Source organism: Ambystoma mexicanum, chromosome 3p (assembly GCF_040938575.1).
Source record: "Ambystoma mexicanum isolate Mex_15411 chromosome 3p, UKY_AmexF1_1, whole genome shotgun sequence".
In the NCBI taxonomy this organism is placed as follows: Eukaryota; Metazoa; Chordata; class Amphibia; order Caudata; family Ambystomatidae; genus Ambystoma; species Ambystoma mexicanum.
In genome coordinates this window covers 5,971,227-5,989,251 of record NC_090925.1, presented here as the reverse complement: position 1 = coordinate 5,989,251, position 18,025 = coordinate 5,971,227, and the positions used below count along the sequence as shown (strand labels likewise).

Below are 18,025 nucleotides of genomic sequence, written 5' to 3'. Positions count from 1 at the left end.
ACATTGGGGTTGCCGGGCTTATGGTCTCTGACAGGATCGGCCCATTGATTGAAATCGCCACCTAGAATGACATGGCCGGGCGCCTCTAGTAGAATCTTCGGGACAGTCTTAGTGAGGAATCTGGATTGACCTGTACTTGGGGAGTAGAGGGTCGCAATGGTTACATCTATTTTCCCAATGTGGCCACTCACTAGAAGTGCTCTGCCCTCTACGTCGGACCATGACTTGGTGAGTTCAAATTCAGTGCCCTTTCTGATGAGGATTCCGACTCCCCCCTTTCGTAATGGACCGGAGCCCCAAAACTCTGTTCCGACCTGTTTCGGTAAGATTTGCCATGCCTCGCCTTTCATGTACTTGGTTTCTTGGAGGAGAAGAATATCAAGCTGGGCCCTGCGGAATTCTCTGGCCACTAGTGATCTTTTCGTCAGAGAATTAAGGCCTTTACCATTGAGTGTCCCTACTCTCAGGGGGGTGGCATGCCCCGCATCAATGTTTGCTGCCATTGATTGCGTTCAAAGCAAGATGACTACTATTGACTGCTCGTTGATGCATGTTTACTCTAGATCCCACGCTGCATTGGTATCTATACGAGGCGGTGAGTACTGCATTGACCATTACGAAGTTCTTTAACCATTCCTTGTATTTCCCCTTTTCTTTACCCATTTCCGGTTGGTGGCGTTCGATCGTACCCAGGTAAGGACACCGAGTCGGTATCGAACCACCCATAGGGGCCGTTACATCACGCCCCTTGTTCAAATATGACGACATTGTTTGAGTTGAGCCCTTTCATGGTCCCCCCCTAATTGTAGTCATTAGGGTCGCGGGGTTGTATCAATATCAACACTTATTGCATGTGCAATATAGATCACTGCATTCGTTTGATCTTACCGATATTGTGAAATCTTCAGTTTTCCCCCTCTGGGGAAAGGTTGCCTCTTCGGAATTTCTGCGATCCCTTCACCCTCTTCCTCCGAGTGCCCTGAGTATGCCATTCTTGATCTTCTCTTTGTTTCTCGTCTCGATTAGGATCGCCGTCAGGTGGACCAAGAAGGTCGCAGATGCATGCTTTTATCTCCTTTTCGGATCTTAGTCTATGTCTGGTTCCTTCGTATTCAAACGTTAACGAGAAAGGGTAGCCCCACCTGTATCTGACATTTTTCTCCTTAAGTTTCTTAGTGAGGGGGCCACACATCCTTCTGAGAGCCAGCGTCAGCGAAGATAAGTCCTAATAGATCGCAATCTGGGATCCTCCTAGTGTGATCATGTCACTTTTCCTGGCTTTTTCGAGGATTCGGGCCTTGTCCCGAAAGCGATGGAATCGGGCCAGGACTGATCGTGGTCCGCTCGAAGGGCCTCCCGTTCTGTGAATTCGTTCCGTGATTGGTTCGTCCACCTCATCATCAGCTGTGAGAAGCTTAATAATATTGTGTAAAGTTTCCTTGAGGTCCGCCTCTGTTTCGCCTTCTCATTCCGGAATACCAAAAATGTGGATATTGTTACGTCTCTCTCTCTGTTTTCTAGATCATCAAGCTTAAGCTTAAAGTCCTTTTCTCGGCGTTCTAACTCCTTCATCCTATTATCGAGTTGTGTTTCGAGAGTATCAATGAAGGCTTGATTTTTCTCCACTCCTTCGAGTCTATCCTCCATGCTGTCAAGCCGCTGTGTAATCCTGTCTATTTTGCCTCCTATTTTAGTGCCCAAGTTCTTTATTTCACCCAGAAGGGCAGCGATGTCTCCTTTTGTCGCAGCCGCTAGGTTATTCGCCGTGGTGGTGCTGTTCGCCATTGGGGGCTCGGAAGGTGCAGGTGAAGCAGGGGTGTAGGTGAAGTGCAACAGTCTGTGCTTAGCGGTCATAGGCGTTTCCAGTGGCTGGGTGGAACGGGCAGTGTGTGGGGTGAACAGGATGGTAATGGCTTCTGCTACTGGTACGTCGTAGCGAGCCCAAGCGTCGTAGGATTCTTTCGCAGAACGGTGTCCAAGACTACCTTCTTCCAGTGGAGATACGGTGGTGAGGGCGTAATGAGATAATGCGTCCCCTTAAGATGTCGCCCGAAGGTCAGAGACCGCTGTTGCTGGATTACACGTGTCGTCGTGGGTTCCCACCGTGGTCTGCTCCCTCGTCTGTGTTACGTTGTGGGCTGGCCTGGGTGTGGGTGTCTGCCGCACCGTCCAAGGTCCACACTGTGGCCTACTCCCTTGTTCATGTCTGGGTGCGGAACCTGAGGGTCCGGACGCAAGTGCACGCTGCTCCACTTGAGGTGCGGGGATAGGGCAGAGGACAATGTAGGTCCCTGATGACAGTCCCTGTGGAGGCGAGGGAGTCCAATAGAGGAGGCCGGTAGAAAGCATTCACCCAGACCTCTACACATTTCACAACACGCGGGTGTCTAGGCCCATTCAACATTGAGGAGTGGGGTCCGTGGCGGTTGGCGATGGTACCTGTGCGTCTTGGAGTTCAGAGGGAGGCGATCTCCGCGCCGCGTAATATGGCTCCGTGGCAGCTTCCCTCCGGGGGGATGGTGTTACAGAGGCCGGTAGATCTGCTGCGCGGCAACGTTCGGGGGTGCTGTCTCCGGGCACCGAGGGTGTGGGCCCCTCCCCTTCTCTATGTATGGGCCAGAAGCTGGTCCTTGTCGACGTAGTGCGACTCTGCGGGGCCTACACGGGTCTTGTTGACACGCTGCCTGCGCGTGTGGTGGCGTCGTCTCGAGGGCTCTTTTTCTTCCGGCTGTTTCAGGGGGTGCAGAGGTCCGTTTCTCCTTGGGATTTTTCCCAGGCCTAGGGGGGGGGGGTGTTCCGCCAACACTATCTCGTCGAGTGTTCGCGGGGGGGTACCAGGAAGAGGGGGCTCATCTCATCTTCCGGGGTGATGCTGACGGAGCTCACGCAGAGAGTGTGTTCATCTCTGCGCCCCCTGGTGGCCAGTCTTAATTACCCTTTTGAAAGATAAACTTGACATGCCTTAATGATTCCAGGCATACCATAAATGCATTCATTTATTTTGTAGAGGAAACTATTAATAATGTATTCTGCTGAAGCCGAATATCTCATTTTCATCTGGAATTCGGCTGAATACTTACTCAAAGCCGAATTTCGGTACACCCCTAGAAAATATAAACAGTCTGACAGATCATCGAATGAACCTCCCACAGCATTAGACCCTCTCGCACCCCAGCATGCACACTGCCGCTCTGGACTGAATTCTCCCCTCTCTCTCCTCCACACCTCCTTTAAACAATTTGCTCCTTCAAACCTACCTCCTACTCATTGCGGCCGCCATCATTAAACAATAGCTGGTCCCAGCATTCAATGCACTTCTCGGCATCATTAGTGCCTCTCCCACAGAAGAGCAATTCACTGGCACCCTCAAGACTGGTCTCATATGACCCCTTTTAAAAAGAAACAGCCATGGGTCAACCTACCAGCCCATTATAAATCTCCTGTTTATCGGCAAGATCGTGGAAAAAGTAGTTGCTACACAATTACTCCAGAATCTCACAACTGCACCTCCTAAATGACAATCGGTCGGGGTTCTGCCCCAAGTGTAGCATCCAGACAGCCACCATCCAGGGGATGGATGATGCCCTCCAAATCCTGGATAAGAGCGGCTCATGCCTTCTCATCCTCCTTGATCTCTTGGCTGCATTCAACAGTCAACCACATCTACCTCCTCTTCCTTTTTTGTAAACAGGCTGGGATTCTCTGGCACTGTCCTGAATTGGTTTATCTCCAACCTCTCGGGTGTCATCTAGGCCGTCCAGATGAACACATTGCATTCTAATGGTCTCTCGGTCCACTGCAGAGTCCCCCATGGCTTCATCTTCTCACCAATTTGTTTTAACCTTCAAAGGGAGCCTGTGGGCTTACTCCCCAAAGATCCCGATACAGCAATCCACCAATATGTAGAACAAAACTCAGTTGTACCGGAGAGTAAAACGCCCACAGGTCATTACTATTCCTTGCGATTGCCTGACCATCATCCAATCCTGGATGTCGACTGCCTACCTTAAACTTAACCCCTCCAAGACTAGATTAGTCCTCATCAGTGCCACAGCTAAATAAACAACGTGTCCAACAATGGTTCAATGATATCCCCTTTGAAGGATTTTATCCAGAACTCTCTGATTGAGCAAAATCATTAGGCTTCACCATCAAAAGCAGCTAGTCCTTCCAAAACACATAGCCAAGATGGTCTGGCTCAAAATCTCCACCCTCCACAAAATCAAACCCTTCATCCGCCGTACGACTACCGGACCATAGTGCAGGCTCTTGTGGTCTTGCATATGTATGGGGGAAAACCCTCCTGACCGGGCTGCCAGCCACACACTTATTACAGGGGTGTGTAAAATTGACTGAATCAACCCCATCCTACACAAACTACATTGGTTACGTCCAGAGGCCAGAAAACTGTTCAAGAATGCTGACATCTTCTGCAAAGCAGCCACAAGTAGCACACCAGTGTACCTGGTGGCTAAGCTCCACATTTCTGGTGACAAACGTGACTTGTGCAGCTAATCAATTAACCAGCTGTAATGACAACTCGTCTGAAAAGGGAGGACGCGCAAACAATCCTTCTCTTGTCATGCACCCACCATCTGGGACTTGATTGGTATCGGCTCGGAATGTCCCCACCATTCTCCAATTTTGCAAATCTCTCAAAACATGGCTTTTTCAACAACACCTGACCAAGGACTAATCCCAATTGATGCACATGTCAAAGCACAGCCTTCAACTCACAGTACTGCGCTACTGCCCAAACGCTGGCTGCCCTCACCCTGTACAATACTCTTCAACTCAGAAGTTTGGTCCGTGCTTTAAAGAATAAAATAGAAAATATTTTATAAGAAGAAAACAGCAAGATTGCTGCCCCTTCCTCTTTAGGGGTCAGCTTCTCTATGTGTTAGATAGTGGGCCTTGGTCTATACCTGTTTCCTCTCCAACTCTCTGTACTAGGTTCCTGATTCCAGGAACACTCCCTTCCTTCCTGCCTGTGTCTCTAGCTCTCTGTCCCTTGGTGTAAAAACACCCTCTCATTAGTCCTTCTGCCTCCTACAATCCTCCCTGGTCCACTGGAACCCTGCTGATGTTACTGGCTAGTTGGGGTTACTTGTCCTTTCTTTGTCTCAAATGATATAACTAGAACCGCCAACCTCCTTTGCTCCAAATTGGAACAACTGTCGCTCCTTCTGCTTTCCTCAGTGCTTTATTCCAGATGATCCCCTCCCCCTCAAACTTTCTCCTCCTGACCTCCAATATGTCTCTCGTCAATTGATCTTTCTCCTTCCATGTAACCAAATGTATGAATGCACGATTCGAATGAGGCGAGGCGTAGTACGATAATTTGTCTCATCTTCCCAATGTCTACCCTCCCTTGTCTTGTGGCGCCTAAAACCACATGTTTACAGGCACGTTTTAAATGCCATATCATAACCACTCCCATCTGGCAACTTTCCTCCTTCAAAACAACTCTCCTCTGAGCTCCACCCTTCTCCGATACAATTCTCTGCAGATTATTCTCCTCTTTCAATGTAACTCTCTCCAGACTTTTACTCCCTGTATTGCCCTCCTCTCTCACTCGGATGTCTCTCATTCCTTCCATGCCTTGCATCAACTCTGTGATCTTACTACTCCCTCCTGCACACTACTACTCCCTCCTGCACACTACTACTCCCTCCTCCTCCACACTACTCCTCCCTCCTGCACACTACTCCTCCCTCTTCCTCCACACTACTCCTCCCTCCTCCTCCACACTACTCCTCCCTCCTCCTCCACACTACTCCTCCCTCCTCCTCCACACTACTACTCCCTCCTCCACACTACTACTCCCTCCTCCTCCACATTACTCCTCCCTCCTCCTCCACACTACTACTCCCTCCTCCTGCACACTAATCGTCCCTCCTCCTCCACACTATTACTCCCTCCTGCACACTACTCCCTCCTCCTCCACACCACTACTCCCTCCTCCTCCACACTACTACTCCCTCCTCCCTCCCTCCTCCTCCACACTACTACTCCCTCCTCCTCCACACTACTACTCCCTCCTCCTGCACACTACTACTCCCTCCTCCTGCACACTACTACTCCCTCCTGCACACTACTACTCCCTCCTCCTCGACACTACTTCTCCCTCCTCCTCCACACTACTACTCCCTCCTCCACACTACTACTCCCTCCTCCACACTACTACTCCCTCTTCCACACTACTACTCCCTCCTCCACACTACTACTCCCTCCTCCACACTACTACTCCCTCCTCCACACTACTACTCCCTCCTCCACACGACTACTCCCTCCTCCACACTACTACTCCCTCCTCCACACTACTACTCCCTCCTCCACACTACTACTCCCTCCTGCACACTACTACTCCCTCCTGCACACTACTACTCCCTCATCCACACGACTACTCCCTCCTCCTCCACACTACTACTCCCTCCTCCTGCACACTACTACTCCCCCCTCCTGCACACTACTCCCCCCTCCTGCACACTACTACTCCCCCCTCCTGCACACTACTACTCCCTCCTCCTGCACACTACTACTCCCTCCTGCACACTACTACTCCCTCCTCCTCCACACTACTACTCCCTCCTCCTGCACACTACTACTTCCTCCTCCACCCGACTCCTCCCGACTCCTCCACCCGACTCCTCCCTCCTCCACCCGACTCCTCCCTCCTCCTCCACACTACTCCTCCCTCCTGCACACTACTACTCCCTCCTCCTGCACACTACTACTCCCTCCTCCTCCACACTACTACTCCCTCCTCCTCCACACTACTACTCCCTCCTCCTCCACTTCCTCCTCCTCCACACTACTACTCCCTCCTGCACACTACTACACCCTCCTCCTCCACACTAGTATGCCCTCCTGCACACTACTCCTCCCTCCTCCTCCACACTACTCCTCCCTCCTCCTCCACACTACTCCTCCCTCCTCCTCCACACTACTCCTCCCTCCTCCTCCACACTACTACTCCCTCCGCCTTCACACAACTACTCCCTCCTCCACACTAGTACCCCTTCCTCGCCCACACTACTACTCCTTCCCCCACACTAAAACCCCTCCTCCACACCTCACCCCTTGCACTCCTTTCACTCGCACAACCACTTTACATTCTGTCCCTACACTCACTCCAGTAATGGCACTTGTTACCCGTACATACACACTCACAATGCTGTACCACTTGCACTGAACCAATACCTTAGCTGTTCTGCAGGTCACCTCCACGCCTCTGCCCACCATTCCTACTTCTGCTGGTCTCTTGGTCTGCCACCTCCTCCGCATTTCAACTCACATGAACAACTCACAACTTCCCGCTTTCAACTCCCTTTCTGTTCTCTATTGATCTGGCCCTGATCAACCTGGTCCTGCCTTCCCCTGCCCAGGAATTATTGCAACAAATTTATATAGCACTTTATTTGCACCCCAAAAGGGGCAGTCCAGCCCGCAATGATAGGTCACATCTCTTCTGTGTGTGACCACAAGCATCCCCAGTCATGTTTCGGCCTCATCAGTGAGGAGTAGCTTGGGTCTCTAGGCCCAGCAGGCATGGGACCCACGTCTGGGCATACCCGTCCCACTCGGTATGACTAAAGCAAAACAAAAGAGGTGATGGCTGGAAGGTTTTGAATTAATCTTATCCTCTGGCATTGCTCTGGGCAACCCTCCAGACCATCGTTCTTCACCTGCCAAGCCATTACAGAGGGGGAAAGACCATATGCAAAATCTGGCTTGGTCTCACCCCAAAACGGAAAGTCCAGTCCGAACTGCTAGCTCGCATCCCTTCATGTTTCATCCTTGTTGGGCATCATCAGTGAGGAGCTTGGGTGTCTAGGCCCAGCAGGCTGAGGAGATGCATCAGATCCTAAGGTCAAAGCATGCACTTGAGTGTTTGTGAGGGACCCCAAATGCATATGTCCAGAGCCTGGTATTCTGAATATGCTGCCCACCCCGACACGGCAGCATGCGTTCCTCTGCGTTCAGCAGCGGCATTGGTCTCTTGATAAGTTCCGGGTTTCATAGAGTTCTATATAGATGGGCTTCCAAGGGAGAGATCCAAGCACTCCTCAAGGAAAATCAAAACTATAAAGCCTATGACGTCCCCTTGCCTACGCTAGATGCTAGTAGCATCTCCCCTCTGCACAGCACGGGGCCTCTGAATACAGCCTGTTCCTCACATATTCTTCTCTTAAACAAAAGAACACATTGCAGACAAGTCTGTCTGCAAAGACACCTGTAGCTCATTTCATTCATTGAATTTATAAAGCGCTTTCATGAAAGCACTGAACAACTTGAAGAAGAAAAAGGTAAAAAAAAGTGTAATAATGAATCCCAAAGCCATTTTAAGAGAAAAACGGAACGAATACAAAGAAGAAGAAATGGAGAGGGGCAGAGAATGCAAAAACAGTCCCCAAGTGCGGGGGTTGCCAGGAAGGCAGTGCAGGAGTGTGACTGGCGGGGGGACGGGACCTGGGCCCGAAATCAGAGGGTGGCCAGGAACCAGTGCAGTTTCAGTTTCAGCCAGGGCGTCAGCAGGGGAGAGGAGGAGAAAAAGCAGAAGCAAAGAGAAAGGTTTTGAGGTGCTTCCGGAACCAGAGATGGTTCTCCTCAAGTTTCAGGGAGGCAGGAAGGCTGTTCCAGAGGGAGCCCCCAGCCAAAGAGAGATCTACCACCAACTCGTTGCTTGGAGAAGTGACTGACTCTGAGGGAGTTGGAGGCAGATGAGCGAAGAGCTCAAGAAGGAAGATATTTAGGAAGAGAGAGTTGAAGGTATTGAGGCCTCAGGCCCCAGGAGGCCTTATGGACAATGCAGAGGGTTTTGAACTTAATCGTCACAGCTACTGGGAGCCAGTGCAGAGATTTCAGCCATGGAGAGATGCGACCCCTGGGCTTGAGGCCAAGGAAAAGTCTTGCAGTCCTGTTCTAGATGAGTTGCAGAGGGCAGAGAGTAGACCAGGCAGATTTAGAAAGAGGATGTTGCAATAGTCCACCCTAGAGAGTACCAGAGCTCTGGAGACAGTGAGCTTCTGGGGGAAGGAGAGTAAATGAAGAATACCTCTGAGGAGGTGCAGCTGGTAGTGAGACTTCTTAGAGATGTCAGAGATGTGAGGAGAGAAGGAGAGTGTGGAGTCGAAGATGACCCCGAGGTTTTTGGCCTCACAGGTGGGAACAGGAAGAGGGCCAAGAGAGGCTGGCCAGAGAGTGACAGGAAAGGAGGGAGCGGGTGTGCCGATGAGGAGAATCTCAGTCTTACTGGCATTAAGGCGGAGATCATTGGCGGCACACCACTCCTGGTTGGTGGACAGACAGTCAGAGATGAGGGAGGGAGAAGAGGTGGCTGGGTGTAGCCTGAAAATGAGCGCAGTGTCATCCGCATAGCACTGTAAGTTGAGGCAGAGCGCGTCAATGCGGTGGGCAAGAAGTGCCAGGTATTGGTTGAAAAGCCAGGGAGAGAGGTTAGACCCCTGGGGAACACCACAGGTAGAGATAGAGGAGAGTAAGAACCCAAGTTGAACCATTTAAAAACAATGCACAGGAAAGATAACCAGGAAATGGAGGCACAAGAGGAAAGGCTGAGAAGAGTGTGGATAGCAGAATTAAAGGTTGAGCTAAGAGCAGCAAGATGATAGGCTGGAAGACCAATGAGAAGAGCAGAGCAACCATCAAGTCTGGAAAGAATTCGAGAAGAGATAGGAGGGGAAGTTAGAAGAGAGCACAGTGTGCGTCGTGACCAGAACGGGCAGTGGCAGGAATATGGGAAGCAAAAGAAAGATCAGAGTCAAATATGACCCCTAACTTTCCAGGAGAAAGAGAGAGGAGGAGAGATGGAGGAGGGTGAGAAGAACAGAATGTCTGTACTGCACAGATGGAGGTGTAGGATTCCTGACTGAACTGAAAGTAGACTGGTGTTGACGTTATTCTGACTAGCTTCAGAAAAGGTAGAGACAGAGATAATCTGGGGCTGGTCTGCACACAAGTTATAAGAGAGACGAAAAGGTGTAATAATGTGAGCACGGGCGGCAGTGTACAGAGGGAAAAGGAGCGGACCCGGGACAGAGCAGAAAAAGTGGTCTGTGCGCTATGTCTGGAATGACTGACACAAAGCACAAGGCTGCATGTGCTTACAGCAGGTGCAAGCTGCTCTTTGTTATAACGGGTAGCGCTACACACTACTTGTACATAGGTATATGCAAATAATCATTGGTGTATATTTCTATATAGTGCATAACTCCACTATCATCTTCTAGGAACTATATAAATGTATATGAGAATACATATAAAAGAATATATGCTAGCTCAGTAAGTACACCATTTCAAAAAAACATTCTCATTCCAATAAGAGATGCTGTATATTTCCACACACGTTAAATGACATTTAAGTGCTTCTATGCGCTGCAACTTGAATATAACAGCAAGCAATTAGGCGCTTGCATGTGCATGCACTAATCAGTCAATGCATGACTGCTCTTGGGACGCTGATTAGGATTGAATGTATATATGCAGAGGTGGCGATAGCAAATTGGACGTTGCTTCTAAGTGGTGAGAGACCCCCGTGAATATTTGACTTTTGGTTTTAATTGCATAGGGATATTGTTGTGATGTGGTACTGATTGGGTTCTTGAGGAAGGGACCTGTCTATACAACACTAATTGTGTGGTCTCTTCTTTCCTTACAAGTGGGTTGCGAGGCCTGCAGTTGCCTGTGGGTTGGGGGTGGCTCCTTTTTTGGAGATGTGTATGGATCGACTGATTTATTTGTTCACTTAGTGCATCATGCTTTGGATGGCAGCGTCTTCTTTGTTTACAAAAACATCCATGACCATTAAAACACTAGAAAGGCTGCTTTCCCTTCCAGGCTGCCTGCTTTCCCTTCCAGGCTGCCTGCTTTCCCTTCCAGGCTGCCTGCTTTCCCTTCCAGGCTGCTGGCTGCTTTCCCTTCCAGGCTGCCTACTTTCCCTTCCAGGCTGCCTACTTTCCCTTCCAGGCTGCCTACTTTCCCTTCCAGGCTGCCTACTTTCCCTTCCAGGCTGCCGGCTGCTTTCCCTTCCAGGCTGCCGGCTGCTTTCCCTTCCAGGCTGCCGGCTGCTTTCCCTTCCAGGCTGCCGGCTGCTTTCCCTTCCAGGCTGCCGGCTGCTTTCCCTTCCAGGCTGCCGGCTGGTTTCCCTTCCAGGCTGGTTTCCCTTCCAGGCTACCGGCTGGTTTCCCTTCCAGGCTGTCGCCTGGTTTCCCTTCCAGGCTGCTCTTTCTTCCAGGCTGCTGGCTGCTTTCCCTTCCAGGCTGCTGCCTGGTTTCCCTTCCAGGCTGCTGCCTGGTTTCCCTTCCAGGCTGCTGCCTGGTTTCCCTTCCAGGCTGCCTGCTTTCCCTTCCAGGCTGCTGGCTATCTCCCTTCCAGGCTGCTGGCTATCTCCCTTCCAGGCTGCTTTCCCTTCCAGGCTGCTGGCTGGTTTCCCTTCCAGGCTGCTTTCCCTTCCAGGCTGCTGGCTGCTTTCCCTTCCAGGCTGCTCTTCCTTCCAGGCTGCTGGCTGCTTTCCCTTCCAGGCTGCCGGCTGGTTTCCCTTCCAGGCTGCCGGCTGGTTTCCCTTCCAGGCTGCCGGCTGCTTTCCCTTCCAGGCTGCCGGCTGGTTTCCCTTCCAGGCTGTTTTCCCTTCCAGGCTGCTGGCTGCTCTCCCTTCCAGGCTGCTCTCCCTTCCAGGCTGCTGGCTGCTCTCCCTTCCAGGCTGCTGGCTGCTCTCCCTTCCAGGCTGCTCTCCCTTCCAGGCTGCTGGCTGCTCTCCCTTCCAGGCTGCTGGCTGCTCTCCCTTCCAGGCTGCTGGCTGCTTTCCCTTCCAGGCTGCTCGTTTTCTATTCGACTCCTAAGAGTCTCAATCTTCACTAATGTCAGTGTGAGCGCACATGCGGCTGGAAGGGGCGGCTGTTCCTCTGTTTTGCCCCAGGTCGAGAAAGACTGGGCAAAAATATATGGCAAGTAGCGGACTGTGGTGTGTTTCGTGTGGAGAAGTGTGTTGATTCATTGCACCTTTGTGTCCACCCACTGTCCCTTCTTTAGCGGTAATCCTGATCGCTCTGCTAATTTGCCTTTCAGGGAGGTGTGACTTCCTTTCTGGTAGGGGCTTTTCCTCACCCTAGGGTTAGTTGTTGGAAAGCCTTCAACAGGGTGATGTATAAAAACTGCCTCAACTGTTTAAATGTGTTGCATTTCTATAGGAAAAGCCTCTGTATAGAGAATGTTTTATATATTTGAATTTCATTTATGGGATAAGAAGTATTTTGTCTCTGTCTATGGTGGGCTTGTGCATTCGGAATGGGGCGAGTATAATGTTTCTTCCACTTGTTCTGAAGAAGGTTAGGGTGAGAGCTGGCCAAGGACTAATTGCAATGGACGCACATACCGAGACACAGACCTTACAGCGCTGCGCTACTGTTAAAAGATGCCAACCCAAATGCCAGCTATGCACACTCTATACAGCGCTCCGCTGCTCTCGTGCTAGGTCAGCAGTTTAAACAATAAAATACATTTATTTTAAATGGTGGCCCCATCCCCAAGGTGTATGAATTGACTTTGCTCATTTTAACTTGTTCTTGCCTCTAGCACCCGTTTCCTCTCCTCTCTTTAGGTGTGGTTTCAGAACCGTCGGGCGAAATGGCGAAAGGTGGAGAAGCTATGCCCAAAAGGGATCAAGAAATGCCCAGTGGCATCAGCAACGCTCTCTGTGGCATCCACGGCTGGCTCCCTCGGGCACCTCCCTGTCTCTTTCAGCAACAGCAGCTGCGCCGTCAAAGAGTAGGTACACAACCCTGCACTTTCACGAGACTCGTCTCTGGTATAGTGGTGTGGGTGTGTTTCAGTGTGTGTGTGTGTGTGAGACTCTTTGCTGGTGTAGTGGTGTAGGTGTGTTTCTGTGTGTGTGTGTGTGTCTGTGTGTGTGTGTGTGTGTGCCTGTGTGTGTGTGTGTGTGTGCGCGCACATTGGTAGGTGTGATTGTGTATGTGTATTCATGGGATCCAATCCAATGAATGTATTGTTAGTTACTGGGAATGCTCTACAGGATTACAGTAGCAGCGGTAAACAGCCTGAAAACAGCAACATACAGAGCTAAGAATCTATTCATTCACTGTAAGGAGGCCATCCGGTCCTAGTGCATTTCCAACAATCTCCTCCTCAATGCCAGCAAGACTGAGATCATTCCCATTGGGACACCTGCTCCCTTTTTTCTTCCCCCTCACTCTGGCCATCCTCTATAGGCTCTCCCCCGTCTCCTTCATCTGAAACCAGAAACCTTGGAGTCATCTTCGACTCCTCTATCTCTTTTCGTCCCTCACATTCAGGACATTGCAAAGAAGTCACACTTAGAACTCTTCCTTCTGAAAGGAATTCTTCCTTCTCCAGCATGGGGTCTGGCATGGATTCACATGCTCATGAATATTCCCCATCGTCAGGCTGGGAATCCTCGGTAAAGAAAAAAAACAGTATCAGTTTCGTTTCTGATCTGTCTTTCTTAGTAGTAACCAATCACTGATCTCTGGGTCATACTGCCCCCAGCCAATGACTGCCCTCTCCCTAAGCCCCGCATCTGGCAGCCATCCTCAGATTTTTACCGCACGTTCAAGTGTTGGGAGTCCTCGTGCTTTAGCTCTCGAGTTTTTGCTGCGTTTTCGCGCTTTTTTAGGAGATTTTCTCATTTTTTCGGTTTAATCAAGCCTCAAGCTCCACCGCTTCTACTTCCGATAACGGGGACCCGCTTCAGAATTCTTCTACGCCCCTCAAGGGTGAAGTTTTCGTCGAGTTTACGCTTCTTGGAGGATTCCGGAAGATCTGCGGCCCACCTCAACGGACATGGCCCAGGACAAGGGAAGATCGACGACCTGATCCAAGCTGTTCAGGTGCTGCACTGGATGTGGATTACAAAATGTTTTCAAGGAGGACGAGCATTCGCGATGTCTCTATTGCCTTCATGAGGACAAGACGCACGTGGAGAAGGACTGTGTGTTCTGCAAGAACCTTTCAGAACGGACCAAGCAAGATCGTCGTTCTCGCCTCGCCGCCTGGCTGGAGAAGGGCACAGCAGGTGAGACGGTGAAGAAAAAGTCTGAGCGGGCTTCTAAGTCCGTGAGGGCGCCCCGGCGACAGGGGCCCAACAGAAGGCCAAGCACCGCGAGTCCGCGGGCACCGAGAGCGCCGAAAGGTCACGTTCAACCAGGAGCCAGCGCTCTGGTTCGGAGAATAGGAAGTCCGAGAACCCGGGTAAGCTGCTGGAGCGGCCCCGGTCGATCACGAAGGGACCCGAGGGGGAGCGAGGCGATGAACCTCCCCCCAAGGCGAAAGGCCGAGGACGCAACTAAGGTGGTGAGGGCTTTGATCCAGCCAGCGAAGGCCTCTATCGAAGTGGTCGCTGCGGCCCTGGCTAAGCTGGCTGAGACTACGCCAGTGGAGAGGGCCTCTGGGCCCAGAGTATCCCTGCCACCGTGGAGGGAATCCTCTTTCCAGCCCATCGTTAAGACCCCCGTGAAGACCCCGGTGGAAAAAGAGGGGGGGGGCAGTGGCCATTACAGACTCGGAATCAGTCTCTGAGGAGGATCTGGTGGAAACCATGAAGGGCCTCAATGAGAGGTTTGAGAAAGTTCGATCCAAGGGGAAGGAGCCTGCTGAGGAGATCGAAGATAGAGTGGATGGCGACGACGACGAAGGCCCGGTGGAGCAACCGTCCCTCCCGTCGCAGCCATTGCCAGAGCCTCAGGATAGCTTGGTGGCCATTTTGTTGGCAATCCAATCCTTATGTACTGAGATAAGGACGAGGTTACCACGGACCCCGATGGAGGATCCTGAGCCAGGACCGTCGGGAAGCCCCCCGAACAAGCGGAGGAGAGTCCATCCCGCCCCGCCCTTTGTGCCCACAAGGCCTCTGGACCCCTCATCCCCCTCGCCTGACCCTCTGGATGATACGGGAACGGATACGGGGATGGGGACGGACGACGATGGTGGCGATGATACGACGTACATTCCTTCATCACCTCCCCCTCGGGCCTCACCGCCCGACGAAATTGGCTCCTTTCACACCATGATAGCCAGGGCGTCCGAGCTCTTCTAACTCTGCCCGGAGGAACAGAAGAAGGAAGGCTTTCTTTATCAATGACGGGAGGCCAAGAGAAAGACGGTCCTGGCAGTGCCGTTGCTCGACGACATCTGGGACGAAGGGCTGGCTGTCCTCAAGAACCCTTCTACGATGCCCGCCAAGAGGGAGAGGTACGAGAAGAAGTACCGGGTCCCCGACGCCGCCCCCTTGTTCCTCAGGGCCCAGCCTACACCGGACTCGGTCGTCTCGGCAGCGGCCAAGAAGAAGGCAGCGGGTGCGGCAGCATCAATTTCCACTTCCCCGCCGGACAGCGAGGGCAAGAAGTTGGACTCCATGGGACGACGGGTCATTTTGTCGGCGGCGACGACGACGATTAAGGCGGCCAATGCCTTAGCGATCGTGGCCCGTTACAACAGGGAGCTTTGGTTCAATTTAGCTCCCCTGCTGGACTTCCTGCCAGATGACAAGAGAGCGGAGGCCCTACAGATTCTTCAGGAAGGCGAGGTGGCATCGGATCACGCCATAACGGTGGCAACGGACATTGCCGATACCGGATTTCGCCAGATGGTTTGCCTACGACGACGAGGGTGGCTCAAGGCGACGGACTTCTGCCAGGACGTTCAGACCAGAGTGTTGGAAATGCCGTTCGATGGCAACAACCTTTTTGGGAAGACGGTGGATGAGTCGCTCCAGGCCATCAAGACCGACTCGGAGACGGCCCGGGCCCTAGGGGTACTTCAACAACGACGGCCCTTTCGGAGCTCCGGAGGCAGACAGGGTGCCTCCAAGGGATCCAGCGGTGGCTCATCTACATACCGCCAGGCGGCCCGCTCCTTGTCCCAGGAGGCCAACAGAGGTTGTGGCAAGCAAGGGGGATCCCGCCGCCGTCGTCGCCAAGGCGGCAAGGCCTCCTCCAAGCAGGACTGAACCGGCCGTAGCGTCGGGCCCCCACCGAAGCACCCCAGTGGGAGGCCGGCTGACGAAGTTCGTCAGCGTGTGGGAGTCCATCTCCACCGACCGTTGGGTGCTGGACACTCTGGCCAACGGACACTCGCTGGAATTCCAAAAGAATTGTCCTCACATTCCTCCCGTGGCCAGGAAGAATCACGTCCCTCAACTGCTGTTGGAGTTAAGGGCGATGCTCAAGAAAGGTGCCATTGAGCTCGTCCCCAGGAGGCTCCGGGGCTCCGGAGTGTACTCAAGGTACTTCCTCGTCAAAAAGAAGACAGGCGGTTGGCGCCCCATCCTGGACCTGCGTCGGTTAAACAAGTACATCAAGGCACAGAAATTCAGGATGGTCACCTTCCAGCACCTGCTCGGACAGCTGGAGGATGCTTACTTCCACATCCCCATTCTAAAAGGACACAGAAAGTTTCTCAGGTTCGTGGTTCAGGGACGCCACTACCAATTCAGAGCCCTGCCGTTCGGATTAAAGTCGGCACCCAGGGTATTCACCAAGTGCCTGGCACCAGTGGCGGCGCGGCTGCGCCTGCAGGGGATCCACGTCTACCCCTACCTGGACGACTAGCTAATCCGTGCAAGGACAAGAGAACTTGCCGTCGAACACACAGCGAGGACTGTCCGGTTGCTCACGGAACTGAGATTCGCCATCAACTACCCCAAATCCCACCTGGTTCCGTCGCAAGTAGCACTGTTTCTGGTAGCGAAGCTCGATACAGTGGGGCAATTGGCCTTACCGTCGGAGGAGAGGACGAAGGCCATTTTGGGCAAGGTGCAACGCCTACTAGCCACGGACGTGGCCAGGGTGAGGTCCATCAAGTCCCTCCTCGGGATGATGTCCTCATGCATCTACCTTGTACCCCTTTGCAGACTTCGGATGCGTCGGCTACAGGAGTTCCTCGACGCCCGCTGGTTTCAGGCAACGGGCTGCTTCGAAGACAGGATCCCTCTTGACGAGGAGTTCCGTCGGGCGATCCTCTGGTGGGGTAACCGTGCGCACCTCACGGCAGGCACAGACTTTCAGACCCCGGTCTTTCAGGAGACGGTGATGACGGACGCCTCCCTGGAGGGTTGGGGGTCCCACACCGGAGATCTCCACGCAAGAGGCCTTTGGCTCCCGGAGGAGAGGTCTCTCCACATCAACATTATGGAGCTTCGAGCAGTGTTCTGGGCGCTCAATTCATTCCTTCAGTCCCTTAAGGACAAAGTGGTGAGGATCTTCACCGATAACACCACCACGATGTTCTACATACAGAAGCAGTGAGGCACCAGATCCCCAGCCCTATCCAAGGAGGCCCAGGATCTGTGGCACTAGGCCGTCGCCCAGGGGATGTTTCTGGTTCCCTTCCACTTGGCAGGAATAAAAAACACCATCGCTGACTCACTCAGCAGGGAGCTGCGCTTGTGCCACGAGTGGGAACTACGTCAGGACCAGGTGGATCAGCTCTTTCGACGATGGGGCAAACCCCGGATCGACTTTTTCACGACAGCGACGAACTCCAAGTGCCAGAGGTTCGCCATCAGGTTCCCGCAGCCGAGGAGCATGGGCTATGCTTTCTCGGTCCCTTGGGACGGCCTGTTTCTATACGCGTTCCTTCCGTTGCCGTTGCTGCTCCGTCTCATCAACCAGCTCAAGAAGTCCAGGTGTAGAATGATCCTCGTCGCACCGGCGTGGCCGAAGGCAGATCTGGTTCCCGGACCTTCTGGACTTATCAACGTCCCCACCAGTCAAGCGGCCAGCGGACGCGGATCTTCTCTCCAGAGAAGGAGGCGCCATTCTTCATCATGACCCGGAGTCGCTGAACTTGCAGGCCTGGCTCCTGCAGCACTAAAGTTTGGAGGGTATGATATCCCGGCTGACTGCAGAGAGGTTCTTGCAAAAGCCAGGGCGTCCTCAACTCTCAAGTGATACGGACATAAGTGGAAGAGGTTCTCTGTCTAGTGCCGTGCACAGAAGATTAACCCTCTGCGGATTGCGGTCCCTCAAGTACT

The 18,025-nt window shown here is 52.5% G+C and overlaps 1 protein-coding gene across 1 annotated transcript in view; it reads left to right on the top strand.

Moving 5' to 3' along the window:
- The window catches only part of NOBOX (NOBOX oogenesis homeobox), a 498,422-nt gene that overhangs the window by 186,917 nt on the left and 293,480 nt on the right, over window positions 1-18,025 (top strand). Inside the window, exon 4 of the mRNA XM_069649778.1 lies at window positions 12,617-12,783. Within this exon, the coding sequence (XP_069505879.1) occupies window positions 12,617-12,783 (167 nt within the window). The remainder of the gene's footprint in view (window positions 1-12,616; window positions 12,784-18,025) is intronic.